Source organism: Pan troglodytes, chromosome 11, assembly GCF_028858775.2.
Source record: "Pan troglodytes isolate AG18354 chromosome 11, NHGRI_mPanTro3-v2.0_pri, whole genome shotgun sequence".
In the NCBI taxonomy this organism is placed as follows: Eukaryota; Metazoa; Chordata; class Mammalia; order Primates; family Hominidae; genus Pan; species Pan troglodytes.
In genome coordinates this window covers 17,331,506-17,352,274 of record NC_072409.2, presented here as the reverse complement: position 1 = coordinate 17,352,274, position 20,769 = coordinate 17,331,506, and the positions used below count along the sequence as shown (strand labels likewise).

General features: G+C 37.1%; 1 protein-coding gene across 22 annotated transcripts in view; it reads left to right on the top strand.

The window, feature by feature from the left end:
• The window catches only part of CNTRL (centriolin), a 102,686-nt gene that overhangs the window by 13,940 nt on the left and 67,977 nt on the right, over nt 1-20,769 (top strand). For 18 of the 22 annotated variants that reach the window (XR_010148875.1, XR_010148873.1, XR_010148874.1 and 15 more), the window contains 5 exons: nt 1,497-1,627; nt 5,769-5,899; nt 7,305-7,446; nt 9,271-9,457; nt 18,881-19,074. Coding sequence is in view for 16 of the 22 variants with exons in the window: in XM_063788368.1 (XP_063644438.1) it covers nt 1,497-1,627; nt 5,769-5,899; nt 7,305-7,446; nt 9,271-9,457; nt 18,881-19,074 (785 nt within the window). In the remaining 6 variants the exon portion in view is untranslated. The remainder of the gene's footprint in view (nt 1-1,496; nt 1,628-5,768; nt 5,900-7,304; nt 7,447-9,270; nt 9,458-18,880; nt 19,075-20,769) is intronic. The other 4 variants (XM_063788371.1, XM_063788372.1, XM_063788370.1 and 1 more) reach the window with 1 other exon arrangement.

Below are 20,769 nucleotides of genomic sequence, written 5' to 3'. Positions count from 1 at the left end.
TAGGAGAGTGTCTTAAAACTCATCCCAAAACTTGCCATCCTCTTTGGTTAAGGGGAGGGAAGGTCTATTCACTTCAGAGTGGAGCGCCTTAATTCAGTAAAAAAACGTTATACATACTTGGCCTATGCCAGTCTTCTTATTAGCAAACTGCTTATCTGTGAATGGACTGATTTCCACATATGGGACATGTATGTATGTTCCACTAGTGTTTTAGTTTTTTCTTAAAAGCATCTGTTAGTCTAGGAATCTGTTCTCAAAAGTGCATTGTTGGGGGTATAGCTTAGTGGTAGAGCATTTAACTTCAAAAGTAAGTTATTCTTTGGTAAGTCATGAAATAATAGCCATTAAACTCTAATCAGGTTTTATTAGTAAGCATTAACAACACTGAGTTTATACTATATCTTTGCTGCAAGTTGGCATATTGTTATTTCTAATTTGATTAATATTTTAGAATGTTATCAAATTTAGAATATTAATCAATTTTCTTTCCCAGAACAAGCCAAGTTAAATTTAAATATTGTTTTATTTTGAACCAAAATAAATTTAATACTAACTTGTAAATAATCTTAGAGAATCTTTGGCTCACAGCCTGGATCTCAACCCAGGATTAATTTTTTCTGACTCGTAAGGCAAGAACCAAGAGGTGATTTTCTTTTTAGGGCTACTCTTGTAAAATGTAATGTGGCATTAACAGTCTTTGACAACAATATCCAGGAAAGTTATAAGACCAGATTTGCCATCCATCAAGTGATTGCTCTAGCTCTATAAAATATGTTGTGATTTTCTCTATTTAAAAGTGCAACAAATTTAGAGTTTCTTACCATAAAAAAATAGGAAAAGGGGATTTTTAAGAATTTCAATGTTTCTGAACTTTAGATTGGAATTTTCTAAAAAAGCAAACAACTAAGTATTACCAGTTTATTTTTAAAAACTAACACGAAAATATTGCTAAAAACTTCATATAGTTAAAAGTGCAAGTTTTATATTCCTCTGACTGGATTCAAGTTCTGGATTTGTGCCTTAATTAGCTGTAGGATCTTGAGCAAATAATTTTTTTTAGTAAGTGATGATATTAATAATTTCTATCTCAAAGGTTTGTTGTATAAATTAAATTTTAAAAATGTAAACCACTTAGCCCAAAGCTTGGCACACACCAAATATTTATAGTGTGTATAACCATTATCATCTTTGTATCATTATAGTTACTACATTACAATACGTTATAGTATTACAATACATTAATTGTAATATACAATACATTATAGTTATTACATTATAATACATTATAGTATTACAATCATTACATCATTATTTCATTATAATTATGAAATGCTATGAAGTAAAATATTATTAAAACATTATGATTAGAAATAGCCAGCTTTTTTGGTATATTCATGGCTTAATTTTTGTTTTTGTTACATAACATCAAAACAACTTGTTCTTTGTGATATTCATGTCTTTCCTCTACTGATGATGATCTGTTTCTATAATTTCAGGAGCTGATTCACATGCAGGAGTTAGATATATTACAGAGGCCCTCATTAAAAAACTTACTAAACAGGATAATTTGGCTTTGATAAAATCTCTGAACCTTTCACTTTCTAAAGACGGTGGCAAGAAATTTAAGGTAGGTTACCAACAATTTCTGAGCATAGATACTGTTTTTAACTTTTCTGTGCTTTAATACTGTGAAAAAAAATTATCCTAATGTCACCTAATTTGTGGCAGACCTTTTATTGTTTCCAGTGAATGTTCTAAATCAGAAGTATATGACATTTCCAAATTAATAAGTTTCTATTACTCAATATTCTTACAACATTGACTCTGTAGAGAAGGGGTTGGCAAAGTACAGCTTACAGGCCAGATCAGGCCAGCTATCTATTTTTGTAAGTAAAGTTTTATTGGAACACAGTCACCCTTATTTGTTTACATATTGTCTGTGGTTGTTTTTGCACTACAGTAGCAGAGCTTAGTAGTTGCCACAGACTATATGGCCCGCAAAGCCAAAAACATTTACTATTTGGCCTTTGTATTCGTTCATTTTCATGCTGCTGATAAAGACGTACCCAAGACTGGGCAATTTACAAAAGAAAGAGGTTTAATTGGACTTACAGTTTCACGTGACTGGGGAAGCCTCACAATCGTGGTGGAAGGCAAAGAGGAGCAAGTCACGTCTTACATGGATGGCAGCAGGCCTAAAGAGAGCTTGTGAAGGAAAACTCCCCCTTATAATAACCACCAGATCTTGTGAGACTTACTATCACGAGAACAGTAGGGGAAGGACCTGCCCCCATGATTCAATTATCTCCCACTGGGTCCCTCCCACAACACATGGGAATTCAAGATGAGATTTGGGTGGGGACACAGCTAAACCATATCAGCCTTTTACAGAAAATGTTTGCTAATTCCTGCTCTAGAGTGTTTACAGCTTTATTCATAAACTATACAACATGAACACATTATAATAGACAACTTAATTCCTTTAATTGGAAGAAAAAAACCTTAGATTTCTACCACGTATTATTCACAAAAAGTAATTCCAGAAGGGTGAAGAACTAAATGAAAACAAAGCAAAATGAAAAAACCAAGTAACAGAAATGCTATAAAAGTATTAGAGAGAGTATATGAGAATATTTTTAAAATCTTAGAGTGGTGAAGGTCCCCCTAAGCAAATACTAACCCTAGTACCACAAAGGAAAAATATTGACAGATTTAGCCTGCATAAGACTTAAACATTGTGTTTAATGAAAGATGTATTTTAATAAGTTAAAAGAAAAGCAGCAGCCGGGCGCAGTGGCTCACGCCTGTAATCCCAGCACTTTGGGAGGCCGAGGTGGGCAGATCACCTGAGGTCAGGAGTTTGAGACCAGCCTGGGCAACATGATGAAACCCCATCTCTACTAAAAATACCAAAAATTAGCCAGGTGTAGTGGCGGGCACCTGTAATCCCAGCTACTCAGGAGGCTGAGATAGGAGAATCGCTTGAACCCGGGAGGCGGAGGTTGCAGTGAGCCAAGATCACGCCATTGTACTCTAGCCTGGGCAACCTAGATGTTCATACAGCTGGCTTCTTGTTGTTAAGGTCTCAACTTAGTGAGGTCTTCTCTTTTTTTTTTTTTGAGACAGGGTCTCACTCTGTCATCTAGGCCGATGCCCTCTCTTACCACCCAATCACAATTAGTCACCCTCTCCTCAGTCACACTCTCATTCTTTTAGTCAACAAGTATTTATTTAGCACCAGGCAGTAATGCTAGAGTAGTGAAACACAACGGGCAAAATATATATATTTATATATAAATATAAATATATACATATTTTATAGATTTTTATAGCAAACATGTATTGCTTATATATTTATATATGCTTATATATAAATATATACATATTTTATAGATTTTATAGCAAACAAGATCTTCAGAAAATAAACAGTGCTAAAAAGGAAATAAAGACATCTTGTGACAGAATGCAAGGCACCAACAGGGCAGATTTTGCCTGTTGTGTTCACTACTCTAGCATTACTGCCTGGTGCTAAATAAATACTTACTTGTTGACTAAAAGAATGAGAGTGCGACTGAGGAGAGGGTGACTAATTGTGATTGGGTGGTAAGAGAAGGCATCAGCCTAGATGACAGAGTGAGATATAGATAGATAGATAGATAGATAGATAGATAGATAGATAGATAGATAGATATATTTTTTTTTTTTTTGGAGAGAGTCTCGCTCTCTTGCCAGGCTGGAGTGCAATGGCGTGATCTCGGCTCACTGCAACGTCCTACTCCCTGGTTCAAGGGATTTTCCTGCCTTAGCCTCCTGAGTAGCTGGGATTACAGGCACGTGCTACGACACCCAGCTAATTTTTTTTTATTTTTAGTAGAGACAGGGTTTCACCATGTTGACCAGGATGGTCTCGATCTCCTGACCTTGTGATCTGCCCTCCTCGGCTTCCCAAAGTGTTGGGATTACAGGCATGAGCCACCATGCCCTGCCATATATTTATTTGTTTATTGTCTGTTTCTGTGATTGAGAACAAGAACTTTGTTTTCTTTATTCACTACTTTGTTTCCAGTACCTAGAACAGCTCCTGGCCCATAATCCATGTTTGATAAATATTTGTGGAATGGGTGAATGAATTATAATCTTGGAGAGAACCATTTGATGTGGTAGAAGATATATTGCTTTACCAATACAGGTTGAGCATCCCAAATCCAAAAATCTGCAATGCTCCAAAATCCAAAACTTTTTGAGCACTGACCTGATGCTCAAGGAAAATGCTCATTTGAGCATTTTTGGGTTTTGGATTTTTTGATTTGTGTTGCTTAACCAGTAAGTATAATGCAAATATTTCAAAACAAATCTGAAATCTGAAACTCTTTAGGTCCCAAGCATTTTGGATAAGGTATAGTCAACCTGTAGAATAGGAATGAATGGAAGACAGAATGAACAAATGTAGACAATTCGTGTGAGAACATTGGTGGTAGATAAGGAAGATAAGATGATAGCTTCATAGTAAAACAAGTTTAGTCCTAGGTGATTTATATAGAAGAAATCTGAACATATTGAATATAAGCTCTGGGCAGCAGGGAAGAATTATCTAGTTCACGCCATATTCCCATTACCTGGTGCAATGCCTCATATGTAGTAAGTGTGTAATGAATATATGTTGGAGAATGACTGCTTTTAAACTTGAGGGGAAGATCCAGGAGGGAGAAAGAGGTTGAATTTGCAAGGGCATTGGGGGAGGAGGTGAGATCATGCAAGAGCATAAGTACTTGATTTAACTTGAAAAAGAAGACATTGTGGCTGACATGGTGAAACCCCATCTCTACTAAAAATACAAAAAATTAACCAGGCTAGGTGGGACGCGCCTGTGGTCCCAGCTACTCGGGAGGCTGAGGCAGGAGAATCGCTTGAACCCGAGAGGCAGAGGTTGCAGTGAGCCAAGATTGCGCCACTGCACTCCAGCCTGGCCAACAGTGAGACTCGGTCCCCGCCCCCTCCCCACCCCCCCAGAAAAAAAGAAAAAGAAGAAAGCTATCTCTCTTAGTCTCTTAGTCCATTTTCTGCTGCTGTAACAGACTACCACAGACTGGGTAATTTATAAAGAGTAAAGATTTCTTTGGCTCACCGTTCTGGAGGCTGGGAAGTTCAAGATTGAGGTGCTGCATCTAGGGAGGGCCTTCTTGCTGCGTCATGACATGGTAGAAGGCATCCCATAGTGAGGCAGAGCAAGAGAGCAAAAGATCCTGAGACACAGAGAGAAAAAGGAGACTGAACTGTGATAATTAATCCACTCCCAAGATAATGGCATTAATTCATTCCTGAGGGCAGAACCCTCATAACCTAATCACCACATGAAGGTCTCGCCTCTCAGAACTGTCACAATGGCAGTTAAATTCAACATGAGCTTTGGAGGGGACACTAAAACTATAGCACTATCTTTTGGAAGAAAGGAGGGGAATGAGAGGGAGAGGTATGGCAAAAGTGAGGTAGAGGGAACGACAGTGAGGGAAATCTTGTTGGATAGTCTTGAGCTTCTTAGTATATAGACAATGTTGTTGTCAACTGAAGGGCAAAGAGAGTTTGGTAGCTTGAGTAGAGTTATTACTCCTAGTCAAGGAGAGCTGCATCAAGGGATTCTCCAGGAGAGCAGTAAGGGTATATTATTTTCTGATGACTGATCAAACAGACCCTGATGCACATAAGTAAATGTTGTACTTTATGTCAAGTCATCTGTTGTGTAAAGTATTTATTCATTTGTTTCCAATTAGTATATTGAGAATTTGGAAAAATGTGTTAAACTTGAAGTACTGAATCTCAGCTATAATCTAATAGGGAAGATTGAAAAGTTGGACAAGCTGTTAAAATTACGTGAACTCAACTTATCATATAACAAAATCAGGTGAGTTATATAACAAAATCTTTAGGCAGCATTGCAGATAGCTTTGTTAGAGAGGTAGATTAATGTTATCCACATTACTGAAAGAATGATTTGACACAGAAACAGAAGATATTTTTATCTTTATTCATCAATCAAATGAATGTCTGTCTCTTCACATATGGTAGGTAACTGTCTTTATGTTTTGGCATTACTGAAGTACAGAATAACATCTAGCATTATCAAAGAGATATATTTTTGAGCACCAAATTGTATCTTAATTTCATTTCTGACAGGAAGTTTTCCCAGATATTGTCTGTGATTTATTACCTTATTACATTAAGAATGTTGACATGAAGCAGAATGTTTTAACCCTGCCATTTTGACCCCCCAGATGTTCTAATCTGTTTTGATTCTGATGTTCTTTGCTCATTGCTACAAGAAATATGCTCTCAATCCTGTTTCCAATTCATAATATATATTACTGTGAGAAATAAACATACTAAAACTGACACTGGCTAAAACTTCATATAGAAAACTTGTTATAGACAAAATGATACAAGAATCAAATCTTTAAATTCTTAATATCTGCATGCTTTTCCCCCAAGTTAGACTTGGTAAATATGATGGCCAAGAAAATGACTAGCAATGGCAGAAGTTCTGATATGACAAAACTGAAATGAAAAAAAATGATTAATGAACCAAACTGTTATTATAAAATTTGTATAAAAAGTTGACTCTGATGAAAATATTTTCAGCAAAATAAAAGTGAAAGTAGAGAAGCTTAGAAATATTTACCCAGTGTAGATAGAGGCTTTGAAGTATTTGTGCAGTATAGAAAATTGACCAAAGAATTAAATTGACAAATAAATTAGAAGTGACTTGGGAAAAACCTTCATCAATCAGAATTCATTAATATGTGTGATAAATGCTTTATTTAAAAGTTCTGATTAAATTACTTACATTCCTAAGTACAGTATCATCTATGGGCTCCCATATCCTGCTGGCATAGCTAATCTTTTTATGATAACTTAAGACAATAATTAGGAACATCTTTTGGACAGGAATGTAGCAGATAGCACAGGGTGCTATTGAGTTTCCCAGGTCTCCACTGGCTGTTTGCTAGTACTGTTCACAGTAGTCGGTGAGAATGCCATGGACACATTTTTCTTTTCTATGTTATGGAGTTGCAAAGTCTAATAATAAGATTGATAGGATTCCTGGGCATAGTAATAAAAGGTTGGCAGTTTAGCTGTTCTGGTAAATTTGGCTTTAGCCACTTTTCTTTGTTCTCATTTATGAAAAGAGTTGATAAATTATCATTATGAAAAGTAATCTAACATGGAGCTAAAGCTGTTTATTCTAAAAATACAATGGAGAGACTCTATAATTGTACTCACTAAATTTTATTTTATCCTTTGCTTTCCAGCAAAATTGAAGGCATAGAAAATATGTGTAATCTGCAAAAGCTTAACCTTGCAGGAAATGAAATTGAGCATATTCCAGTATGGTTAGGGAAGAAGTTAAAATCTTTGCGAGTCCTCAATTTGAAAGGCAACAAGATATCATCGGTAAGTTATTCAAAATAGCAGGAATTTTTAGACTTGTTAAAAAATAAAAGATTAAAAATATCTAAGTTTTTTAAAAATGGGATTTCTTCTTTTGAAGATTTTGCTCCTTTGACTAAACACTAGATTCAGACATAGCCCATGATTTTCTAGATTAATTAAATACAAGCAGTCCTCATTTTGCATGGGTTCCATAGTAACCTAGGGTTGACCTCTTAGCATTTTTACATTTATCATTTCATGTAAGCCTCATAACATTCTTGTTAAGAAGGCAGTACAAGGATTATTTCTGTAACACTATGAGTTAGGTAGTAACAAGTAAGGTCTAGGACAGGTTAAGTCCCTTATCTAGAGTCACATTTTGTGCCAGGATCCAGATCACTGAATGCCTAGAAGAAAGTTCTGGGTTTTTTTTTTTGACAGTATTAACTTCCAATTTCAAATTTACCAGTTTATTTTGATTATAATGTTAGGTGTTATAGGAGGTTGATCACTAGCTTTTCATAATAGAGCAACTTTGTTATGATTTACATATTTGGATGATGTTGTATATTTTTCTCTGGAGTATAGTTTATGATTTTCTTATGGTATTTATTCACAGCTAGGTATTTAATAAGCATTTGCTTAGTAAATATGTTAATTTATTTAAATTTGTATTAAAATTGGGAAAATTGTGCCATAATTTAATGAACATCAGTTGTAGAATAGAAAATGAAAGATGTGACTTCAAAGATGGGCCTCTATAGAATTGCCTTCCATGACCTTGGAGAATTCTTTAATCCCTCTAAAACCACTGTTTGGGGAAAATAATCCCTATACTGCCTCCTTTACAGGGGTATTATGGGGGCTCAGATGAAATGATAGATGTGAAAATGCTTTAAAAAAAACTTTAAAACACTAAATAAGTCTAAAGCTATATTCTTTAAGCCTTCACCAGTGGAGGCCAATAATAATAAGCAATATTCATTTAATGCCATGTTGTTAACAATACCTATGCTTTCTAATTTCATCCTGTGACAGTCCAAGAGCCTCAGAGCCCAAGCCCAACACCATCATCACCTTGTACAGCATCACCTTGGGGCTGTTGATGCTATGGGATGATGGGAAGAGGTAGCCATAGATCTAAAATTTGCCATAAATATTCCTGAAGTAGTTGATCCTTAGATAGTGTCAACTTAGTGTCAGCTGTGCAATAGGAAAATCAATAAATATTTATTTCTAATTTTGTATGATGTCCTCACCCCACTGATATTTGACACTGGCATTATGAAGAGTGCTGCACATTCACTTGGGAGAGAAGATTTATTTGTACTAGCTATTTGGAGTACTGTTTCTCAGCCTTTTTAGGTTGAGAATAAACTATCTGAAGAAACTGTCAATTATAGCAGTTATCTGAAGATTTACCAAAATATTTTTTATAACTATTCATTTTTTTGATTTGTTAAATCAGTATAATGAAAAGACAAAGTTGAGAGTTACACAAACTTGAATTCAAATCCTGTTTCATTCACTTACAAGGCTTTGAGCTTTGGGCAAGTCGCCTAACTTCTTTGATCCTGAATTTCTTCATCTGTAAAATTAAGATGATACTTACATGATAAGTTGTTGTGAGGAGTCACAAATGAAATAGTGTATGGAAAATACCTAATACTGCCCAAATACACTATAAATACTCATATACTCCCTTTCCTGACACCACTACTTTTGGGTAATTGGTTTCATGAATAGATTCCTTGCCATGTTAAATTTCCTTGATTTGTAACTTCCTTTAAGTATGTTATGATTTTTAAATTAAATTATACCAATACTAATGTTATATCATTTCAGCTCCAAGATATAAGCAAGTTGAAACTGCTTCAAGATTTGATTTCTCTGATCCTAGTTGAAAATCCAGTTGTGACCCTTCCTCATTACCTCCAGTTTACCATTTTCCACCTCCGTTCATTGGAAAGTTTGGAAGGTCAGCCAGTAACCACTCAGGATAGACAGGAGGCTTTTGAGAGATTCAGTTTAGGTAAGATTAAATTTAAAAAATAATAAATTTGGGTGAGGGAGGAATTTATTTTCAGAAGTTATCTAGAAATAAGTATCATGAACTTTATAATGCTATTAAAATGTACATGGGAAATGGCAGCATAAATCAATTCAAAAAATATTTACTGAGTGTGTACTGTGCACCAGGCAACTGGATTTGGCACTAAGGATACAATGGGAAGGAAGACATATGGTGCTGCTGTCCATGCAGCTTATGTTTTGGTAGAGAAGACAGACAAAAAAAAAAAAAAAAAAAAAAAGTAACAGGGGAACCCTCTTTGTGGCATAGAGGAATGGCTCTCTGAGGGGGTGACATTTAACCCGAAAGCAAAGAGAAGAGAGGGTTAGCCATGTGAAGAATGGCAGTAAGGGGAGGGAGCAGCTTGTTCTTTGAGGCACAAAAGACCCTGTGAGTTTAAGGAAGTGAAAGAAGATCAGAGTTAAACGTCCCTGACTGACAGCTTTGAAGAGAGTAGTGGTTCTCCCAGCACGGAGTTTGAGATCTGAGAATGGACAGACTGCCTCCTCAAGTGGGTCCCTGACCCCCGAGTAGCCTAACTGGGAGGCATCTCCCAGTAGGGGCTGGCTGATACCTCATACAGCCAGGTGCCCCTCTGAGACGAAGCTTCCAGAGGAACAATCAGGCAGCAACATTTGCTGTTCTGCAATACTTGCCATTCTGCAGCCTCCACTGGTGATACCCAGGCAAACAGGGTCTGGAGTGGACCTCCAGCAAACTCCAACAGACCTGCAGCTCAGGGTCCTGACTGTTAGAAGGAAAACTAACAAACAGAAAGGATATCCACACCAAAACCCTATCTGTACGTCACCATCATCAAAGACCAAAGGTAGATAAAACCACAAAGATGGGGAGAAACCAGAGCAGAAAAGCTGAAAATTCTAAAAATCAGAGCGCCTCTTCTCCTCCAAAGGAATGCAGCTCCTCACCAGCAATGGAACAAAGCTGGATGGAGAATGACTTTAACGAGTTGAAAGAAGAAGGCTTCAGAAGATCGGTAATAACAAACTTCTCCGAGCTAAAGGAGGATGTTTGAACCCATCGCAAAGAAAGTAAAAACCTTGAAAAAAGATTGCACGAATGTCTAACTAGAATAAACAGCATAGAGAAGACCTTAAATGACCTGACAGAGCTGAAAACCGTGGCACGAGAATTACGTGACACATGCACAAGCTTCAGTAGCCGATTCGATCAACTGGAAGAAAGAGTATCAGTGATTGAAGATCAAGTGAATGAAATGAAGCCAGAAGAGAAGTTTAGAGAAAAAAGAGTAAAAAAAAATGAACAAAGCCTCTAAGAAATATGGGACTATGTGAAAAGACCAAATCTACGATTGAATGGTGTACCTGAAAGTGACAGGGAGAATGGAACCAATTTGGAAAACACTCTTCAGGATATTATCCAGGAGAACTTCCCCAACCTAGCAAGGCAGGCCAACATTCAAATTCAGGAAATACAGAGAATGCCACGAAGATACTCCTCGAGAATAGCAACTCCAAGACACGTAATTGTCAGATTCATCAAAGTTGAAATGAAGGAAAAAATGTTAAGGGCAGGCAGAGAGAAAGGTCGGGTTACCCACAAGGGAAGCCCATCAGACTAACAGCGGATCTCTTGGCAGAAACTCTGCAAGCCAGAAGAGAGTAGGGGCCAATATTCAACATTCTTAAAGAAAATAATTTTCAACCCAGAATCTCATATCCAACCAAACTAAGCTTCATAAGTGAAGGAGAAATAAAATCCTTTACAGACAAGCAAATGCTGAGAGATTTTGTCACCACCAGGCCTGCCTTACAAGAGCTCCTGAAGGAAGCACTAAACATGGAAAGGAACAACTGGTACCAGCCACTGCAAAAACATGCCAAATTGTAAAGACCATCAATGCAAGGAAGAAACTGCATCAAGTAATGAGCAAAATAACCAGCTAACATCATAATGACAGGACCAAATTCACACATAACAATATTAACCTTAAATGTAAATGGGCTAAATGCCCCCAATTAAAAGACACAGACTGGCAAATTGGATAAAGAGTCAAGACCCATCTGTGTGCTGTATTCAGGAGACCCATCTCATGTGCAGAGACACACATAGGCTCAAAATAAAGGGATGGAGGAAGATCTACCAAGCAAATGGAAAGCAAAAAAAAGCAGGGCCTGCAATCCTAGTCTCTGATAAAACAGACTTTAAACCAACAAAGATCAGAAGAGACAAAGAAGGCCATTACATAATGGTAAAGGGATCAATTCAACAGGAAGAGCTAACTATCCTAAATATATATGCACCCAATACAGGAGAATCCAGATTCATAAAGCAAGTCCTTAGAGACCTACAAAGAGACTTAGACTCCCACACAATAATAATGGGAGACTTTAACACCCCACTATCAATGTTAGGTCCACAAGAGAGAAAGTTAACAAGGATATCCAGGAATTGAACTCAGCTCTGCACCAAGCAGACCTAATACAGAACTCTCCACCCCAAATCAACAGAACATACATTCTTCTCAGCACCACATTGCACTTATTCCAAAATTGACCACATAGTTGGAAGTAAAGCTCTCCTCAGCAAATGTAAAAGAACAGAAATTATAACAAACTGTCTCTCAGACCACAGTGCAATCAAACTAGAACTCAGGATTAAGAAACTCACTCAAAACTGCTCAACTACATGGAAACTGAACAACCTGCTCTTGAATGACTACTGGGTACTTAACGAAATGAAGGCAGAAATAAAGATGTTCTTTGAAACCAATGAGAACAAAGACACAACATACCAGAATCTCTAGGACACGTTTAAAGCAGTGTGTAGAGGGAAATGTATAGCACTAAATGTCCACAAGAGACAGCAGAAAAGATCTAAAATCGACATCCTAACATCACAATTAAAAGAACTAGAGAAGCAAGAGCAAACACATTCAAAAGCTAGCAGAAGGCAAGAAACAACTAAAATCAGAGCCAAACTGAAGGAGATAGAGCCACAAAAAACCCTTCAAAAAAATCAGTGAATCCAGGAGCTGGTTTTTTGAAAGATCAACAAAATAGGTATACCCCTAGCAAGACTAACAAAGAAGAAAAGAGAGAAGAATCAAATAGACACAATAAAAAATGATAAAGGAGATATCACCACCAATCCCACAGAGATACAAACTATCATCAGACAATACTGTAAACACCTCTGCGCAAATAAGCTAGAAAATCTAGAAGAATTGGATAAATTCCTGGACACATACACCCTCCCAAGACTAAACCAGGAAGAAGTTGAATCGCTGAATAGACCAATAACAGGCTCCGAAATTGATGCAATAATTAAGAGCCTGCCAACCCAAAAAAGTCCAGGATCAGACGGAGTCACAGCCGAATTCTACCAGAGGTACAAAGAGGAGCTGGTACCATTCCTTCTGAAACTCTTCAATGAATAGAAAAAGAGGGAATCCACCCTAACTCATTTTATGAGGCCAGCATCATCCTGACACCAAAGCCTGGCAGAGACACAACAAAAAAAGAGAATTTTAGACCAATATCCCTGATGAACATCGATGTGAAAATTCTCAATAAAATACTGGCAAACCGAATCCAGCAGCACATCAAAAAGCTTATCCACCATGATCAAGTGGGCTTCATCCCTGGCATGCAAGGCTGGTTCAACATACACAAATTGATAAACGTAATCCATCGTATAAACAGAACCAAAGACAAAACCATATTATTATCTCAATAGATGGAGAAAAGGCCTTTGACAAACTTCAACAGCCCTTCATGCTAAAAACTCAATAAATTAGGTATTGATAGGATGTATCTCAAAATAATAAGAGCTATTTATGACAAACCCACAGCCAATATCATACTGAATGGGCAAAAACTGGAAGCATTCCCTTTGAAAACTGGCATAAGACAGGGATGCCCTCTCTCACCACTCCTATTCAACATAGTGTTGGAAATTCTGGCCAGGGCAATCAGGCAGGAGAAAGAAATAAAGGATGTTCACTTAGGAAAAGAGGAAGTCAAATTGTCCCTGTTTGCAGATGACATGATTGTATATTTAGAAAACCCCATTGTCTCAGCCCAAATCTCACCACTCCTATTCAACATAGTGTTGGAAATTCTGGCCAGGGCAATCAGGCAGGAGAAAGAAATAAAGGGTGTTCACTTAGGAAAAGAGGAAGTCAAATTGTCCCTGTTTGCAGATGACATGATTGTATATTTAGAAAACCCCATTGTCTCAGCCCAAAATCTCCTTAAGCTGATACGCAACTTCAGCAAACTCTCAGGATACAAAATCAATGTGCAAAAATCACAAGCATTCCTATACACCAATGACAGACAGACAGAGAGCAGAATCATGAGTGAACTCCCATTCACAATTGCTTCAAAGAGAATAAAATACCTAGGAATCCAGCTTAAAAGGGATGTGAAGGACGTCTTCAAGGAGAATTACAAACCACTGCTCAATGAAATAAAAGAGGACACAAACAAATGGAGGAACATTCCATGCTCGTGGATAGGAAGAATCAATATCATGAAAATGGCCATACTGCCCAAGGTAATTTATAGATTCAATGCCATCCCCATCAAGCTACCAATGACTTTCTTCACAGAATTCGAAAAAACTACTTTAAAGTTCATATGGAACCAAAAAAGAGCCTGCATTGCCAAGACAATCCTAAGCAAAAAGAACAAAGCTGGAGGCATCACGCTACCTGACTTCAAACTATACTACAAGGCTACAGTAAACAAAACAGCATGGTACTGGTACCAAAACAGAGATATAGACCAATGGAACAGAACAGAGCCCTCAGAAATAACACCACACATCTATAACCATCTGATCTTTGACAAACCTGACAAAAACAAGCAATGGGGAAGGGATTCCCTATTTAATAAATGGTGCTGGGAAAACTGGCTAGCCATATGTAGAAAGCTGAAACTGGATCTCTTTCTTACACCTTATACAAAAATTAATTCAAGATGGATTAAAGACTTAAATGTCAGACCTAAAACCATAAAAACCCTAGAAGAAAACCTAGGCAATACTATTCAGGACATAGGCATGGGCAAGGACTTCATGTCTAAAACACCAAAAGCAATGGCAACAAAAGCCAAAATTGACAGATGGGATCTAATTAAACTAAAGAGCTTCTGCACAGCAAAAGAAACTACCATCAGAGTGAACAGGCAACCTACAGAATGGGAGAAAATTTTTGCAATATACCCATCTGACAAAGGGCTAATATCCAGAATCTACAAAGAACTTAAATTTACAAGAAAAAAAGCAGCCCCATCAAAAAGTGGGCGAAGGATATGAACAGACACATCTCAAAAGAAGACATTTATGAAAAAATGCTCATCATCACTGGCCATCAGAGAAATGCAAATCAAAACCACAATGAGATACCATCTCACACCAGTTAGAATGGCAATCATTAAAAAGCCAGGAAACAACAGGTGCTGGAGAGGATGTGGAGAAATAGGAACACTTTTACACTGTTGGTGGGAGTGTAAACTAGTTCAACCTTTGTGGAAGACAGTGTGTGATTCCTCAAGGATCTAGAACTAGAAATACCATTTGACCCAGCCATCCCATTACTGGATATATACCCAAAGGATTGTAAATCATGCCACTATAAAGACACACGCACACATATGTTTATTGCGGCACTATTCACAATAGCAAAGACTTGGAACCAACCTGAATGTCCATCAATGATAGACTGGATTAAGAAAATGTGGCACATATACACCATGGAATACTATGCAGCCATAAAAAAGGATGAGTTCATGTCCTTTGTAGGGACATGGATGAAGCTGGAAACCATCATTCTTTGCAAACTGTCACAAGGACAGAAAACCAAACACTGCATGTTCTCACTCATAGGTGGGAACTGAACAATGAGAACACTTGGACACAGGGTGGGTAACACCACACACCGGGGCCTGTCATGGGGTTGGGCTAGAGGGGAGGGATAGCATTAGGAGAAATACCTAATGTAAATGACGAGTTAATGGGTGCAGCACACCAACATGGCACGTGTATACATATGTAACCTGCACGTTGTGCACATGTACCCTAGAACTTAAAGTATAATTAAAAAAAAGAAAAGTAAAAATAAATATAAATAATACTATCCAAAAAGAAAAGAAAATCAGATAGACTGGAGGACAGCTCAATAAAAAGTGTGTAGACATAAGTAGGTGTGAGATGGCACAGGGCCTTGGAATTTTGATTTTATTTCAGGTGCATTGGAAAGCCACTGGCAATTTTTTTTTTTTTTTTCTTTTGAGACAGAGTTTCGCTCTTGTTTCCCAGGCTGGAGTGCAATGGTGCGATCTCAGCTCACTGCAATCTCCGCCTCCCAGGTTCAAGTGGTTCTCCTATCTCAGCCTTCCAAGTAACTGGGATTACAGGCGTGCACCACCACACCAGGCTAATTTTGTATTTTTAGTAGAGACGGGGTTTCTCTGATTTCTCTTACGGGGTCAGGCTGGTCTTGAACTCCCAACCGCAGGTGATCCGCCTGCCTCGGCCTCCCAAAGTGCTGGGATTACAGGCGTGAGCCACCATGCCCGGCTGCCATTGACAGTTTTTTAAAAAGCAGCAATAGGACATCATTTTTGATACACAGAGAATGATTTGGAGCAGGGAAAATGGAGATGAAGGGACCTGTTAGGAGGCTAGCGTAGCAATCTAGGCTGGAGTCTATGCCATACCATCTGAATACATTCACAAGATCTTGAAAGCTAAGCAGAGTCAGCCCTGGTTAACACTTGGATAGGAGTGATCCAGGTTGGAAACGTTTATGGCCTGTAGTTAACATGCTGGATGTGGAAATGAAAGATAGATGGATCAGTTTTGAAGGTAGAAGCAGCAGCATTTTCTAATGGATTGGATAATTCCCAGGCTTTTGGCTCAAGTAAGTAAGTGGCTAGATGGTGATATCATTTATAAAAATGAAGAATTCAGAGTTTTATTTAGGACATATTCAGTTTGAAATGTCTATGAGACAACTAAGTGGAGGTGGCATAGAGTCAGAAATGTGAGTCTGGAGTTTAAAGAGATCTGGACTAGCCATACAAATTTTATGCTCAGTCACATCAGCATAAAAATGACATTAAATTGCATGGGAATCAGCTCACTCAGGCAGTGGTTGGGAGAAGAAAGAAAAGCAGTCCACTAAGGAAGCTGAGAAAGAGAGGCCAGCAAGGTAGGAGAAAACCAGGAAATAGTGGGAAATAGCCCAGAGAAGTTTTCAAGAGAGGAAGTGGTCAACTCTGTTGAATGTTGCTGAGATATGAAGTGAGAAGCAGAGAAGTGCTTTAGATTGGCAACAGGTGATAATGATCTTGACAGGAGTAGTTAAGGAATAGTGGGGACAGATGCTAGATTATAATGGCTTGAAGAGTGAATAGGAGAGAGACATTTGGCTGGAGATTTGAAATTTTTTCCCATAATGTCTCTTGTAGTACTTAATAAATCATTTTTTTAAAAAGATCAAAAATTAAAACTGAAAAATTCACCAGTGGCTTCCAGACCAGGAAATGGGCAGAAACAACAAATGCAGTAAACTTCAGAGCCAGAAAACAAAAAAACAAATGAACAGAATATTCAAAAGTGTAGTGGAGGCCGGGTGTAGCTATTCACACCTGTAATCCCAGCACTTTGGGAGGCCGAGGCAGGTGGATCACTTGAGGTCAGGAGTTTGAGACCAGCCTGGCTAACATGGCAAAACCCCATCTCTACTAAAAATACTAAAAATACAAAAATTAGCTGGGTGTGGTTTTGGGCGTCTGTAATCTCAGCTACTTGGGAAGCTGAGAGAAGAGAATCACTTGAACCTGGTAGACGGAGGCTGCAGTGAGCCGAGGTCATCCCACTCCACTTCAGCCTGGGCGACAGAGCGAGACTCCGTCCAAAAAAAAAAAAAAAAAAAAAAAAAAACACCTAAAAGCAAAGTGGAGAAACAAGACATGGCTCAATTCTTTTGGTTCTGGAGAAGACATGAGAATGAGATTAGAGAAAAAAAGGAAAAATCCCTTGGTAGGAGTGACACTTTCTCCTTCAGAAAGGAGCAAAGATATGTGCAGGTGTGGGTAGTTTTGTTGCTGTGGTGGTGGGAAAATAGGGAGTTCTTATTGATGGGGTCGTTTTCTTAATTAAAGGTGAGATAATCAGGTGAAAGAGAAAATAGAAGAAAGTGTATGGGAAGTTTGAGAAGAAAGAGGAAGGTATCAAATAGCCAATTTAGAGTGTTGGGAAATGAGCCTGTCTGTTCATTTGAAATTAGTTTTAGTCTGTTTTGACCTCCAAAAATGGCAATTTCATATGGTTTGATCCAATACTTGAGAAACGTGGCAAGTTTTTATTAGTTTGGAATCTCCCTAACTCAATATTTATTATTCTGAAGTTTATGTTTTGGAATCATTAAAAATATTAATAATGCAAAGGAAAGTCATCTAGATAACTTTTGGGTGAAATGGTTAGACTACTTATGGTTCCTTCATGCCTTCAGATATTAATTAGGAGACGTTAATGTGCTAGGCTATTAGATCTAGTCTAGGTGAGCCAGGTAGATGTAGTTTCTGCTTTTGTGACGCTTTAGTGGGGAAAGGCAGACAGCTAAGCTATTTGATCACATTTTACTACTCCCTGTGTGACAAGGGCCAAGCAGAATTTCAGGGTAGCATGGGAGTATACCTCAGAATCATCTAACCTGGTGACAGGATAGGGCCTGGGCAGGCTTCTCAAAAATTTTTTTTAAAACTTAAGACCTGTAGGATGCAAAATAGCCCAGTAGGAGGTAGAGGAAGACAGTTCTAGGGAAAGCGTGTGAATAAAAGCCTATAGGTGAGAAGAGGCATCACAAATCTGAAGAAATGGGATAACTTTAAGAAAGCTGCAGTAGAGTATGCTTGAAGATGAGGCAGAAGAGGGAGGTTGAGTCCAAATTATGAAGAACTTTATCAGCTTTTCGCAAGCCTTTTGGATCTTATCCTAAGAGTAACAGGAAGCCATTGAAGGATTTTAAGATAATACAGAATTTTGCAAACATGTTTGCAGCATCCTTTTAAATGTAATTACTAATGTCTGATAAAATATTGCATGTTTTTCAAAGGTCACCTAGAAAAGAACTCATTTATCAGCACACTAATTGGATTAAATACTTGGAAGTAAAGTATTATCTTTTAAAAATATCATTGAAATGATGCCTTCTTGCCTCAATTTCAAGATCAGGATAGTCTTTTTTTCCAAAACCATGGTGGCTAATTTTAAAAGTAGAATTGTATTTACAATATTTTTAGACTTTTTCACTATTGTTTGAGAAATATTCTTACCTTTTTAAAAATAGGAAATATAATGATAAATAAACTATTAAATTGTCATTGGCAGAAGAGGTAGAAAGACTGGAAAGAGACCTAGAAAAAAAGATGATAGAAACTGAAGAGCTTAAGAGCAAACAAACAAGGTTCCTTGAGGAAATTAAAAATCAAGATAAATTGAATAAATCATTAAAAGAGGAGGCCATGTTACAGAAACAGAGCTGTGAGGAACTCAAGAGTGACTTAAACACAAAAAATGAATTGGTAAGTTCATATTTTACATTGCTTTGGCTGTATTCTCGTAAGACAGATAATTCTTTGCCCTTGGGTCTAAAAATACAACTTCCCGACCATATAATGGGGAAGATGTGGTTTAACAGAAATATGTGGAAAGGCTTATGAATTGTAGTTGACTGTGTGCTAGATGATATGGCTTCCCAAAAGACTAATGCTATCTTGGGCTGCATTATGTACTCCTAGATATTTGTATTTTTTAAAAACAACATTGTAGGTGAGACTGTTCATTGGCAAAAACATTTAGAAGGTGATCTGGCAAAATTATCCAAAATTTTGTGAGTTATAGGTCTTTTTGGACATGGAATCCATCTTTTATTACTAAGATAAAATATAATATCTTTATGCTGATTCCCTGGTGCACGTTACTCAGCCCATTGAAAACCTTGGCAAAATGTCAGACCTTAAGACTTTCCACTATCCTAAAACTATGAACTGTAGTTGCCTAGTTTTCTCTTTTGCTTATTTATAATGTTATTGATATGTTTGTGCTGTGAATAAATGTTTTGTAAACTGTCAGAAGTTTTTGCTTTTTTTTTCTATACCTATTTTTGTTAGAAGTCAGACTGTGCTCTTCTCTGTGTCATTATGTTATTTTTATCATTAACCATTTAAAAACATGTTTATGCCAGGCGCCATCGCTCATGCCTTTAATCCCAACACTTTGGGATGCTGAGGTGGAAGGATCACTTGAGGTCAGAAATTCAACATCAGCCTGGGCAACATAATGAGACCCTTTCTCTACAAAAATAAAAATAAAAATAAAATAAAAACACATTTATATACAAAATTAATGTATGTTCATTGTAACAAATTTAGACAACACAACTGTATTTAGCAGAAATGAAAGTCCACTCTTCCCTACCCCATTCCCCAGATATTAATATTTTGTTTTCCATGCTTCTTATACAGTATACATGTAATTACATAATGTATATATAATTAAGCATGTTATACCTTTGAATATTTTTGTAATGAAAAAAGGAATGTTACTGTATACAGTTATTCCTCTGTATCTGTGGGGGATTGGTTCCAGGACACCCCCATGGATACCAAAATCCATGGATGCTCAAGTCCTTTATGTAAAATGGTGTAGTATTTGCAAGTGACTTTCGTACATCCTCTAGTATACTTTAAAATCATTGCTAGATTACTTATAATACCTAAGACATTGTCAATGCTAATAAATATTATATTGTTTAGGAAATAATAATTAAGAAAAAATATCTGTACATGTTCAATACAGATGCAACCATCCTTTTAAAAAAATATTTTTAATCCGTGGTTGGTTGAATCCACAGATGCAGAACTCAGATGTGGAGAGTAGACTGTATATTATTATTCAGCATCTTAACTTTCACAAAACAGCATACGTGGACAACTCTCCAAGTTAAAAAATATATGTACATGCGTGTATAAAGCCTTCTTACTCTTTTTAAAGTCTATGTTGTGTTCCATTAAATGTATTCTTCATAATTTAGTTAGCCTATTCCTATTGATGGATATTTAGGTTGCTTTCACAATTTTTGCTATTAGAGACAGTACTACAGAGAAAATCTGTGTGTGTGTGTGTCTATATATACCTTATGCATTCATACTAGTATTTCTTTAGCATAAACCACTAGAAGTGGAATTACCGTGTAATTTGCATTTAAAATTTTGATA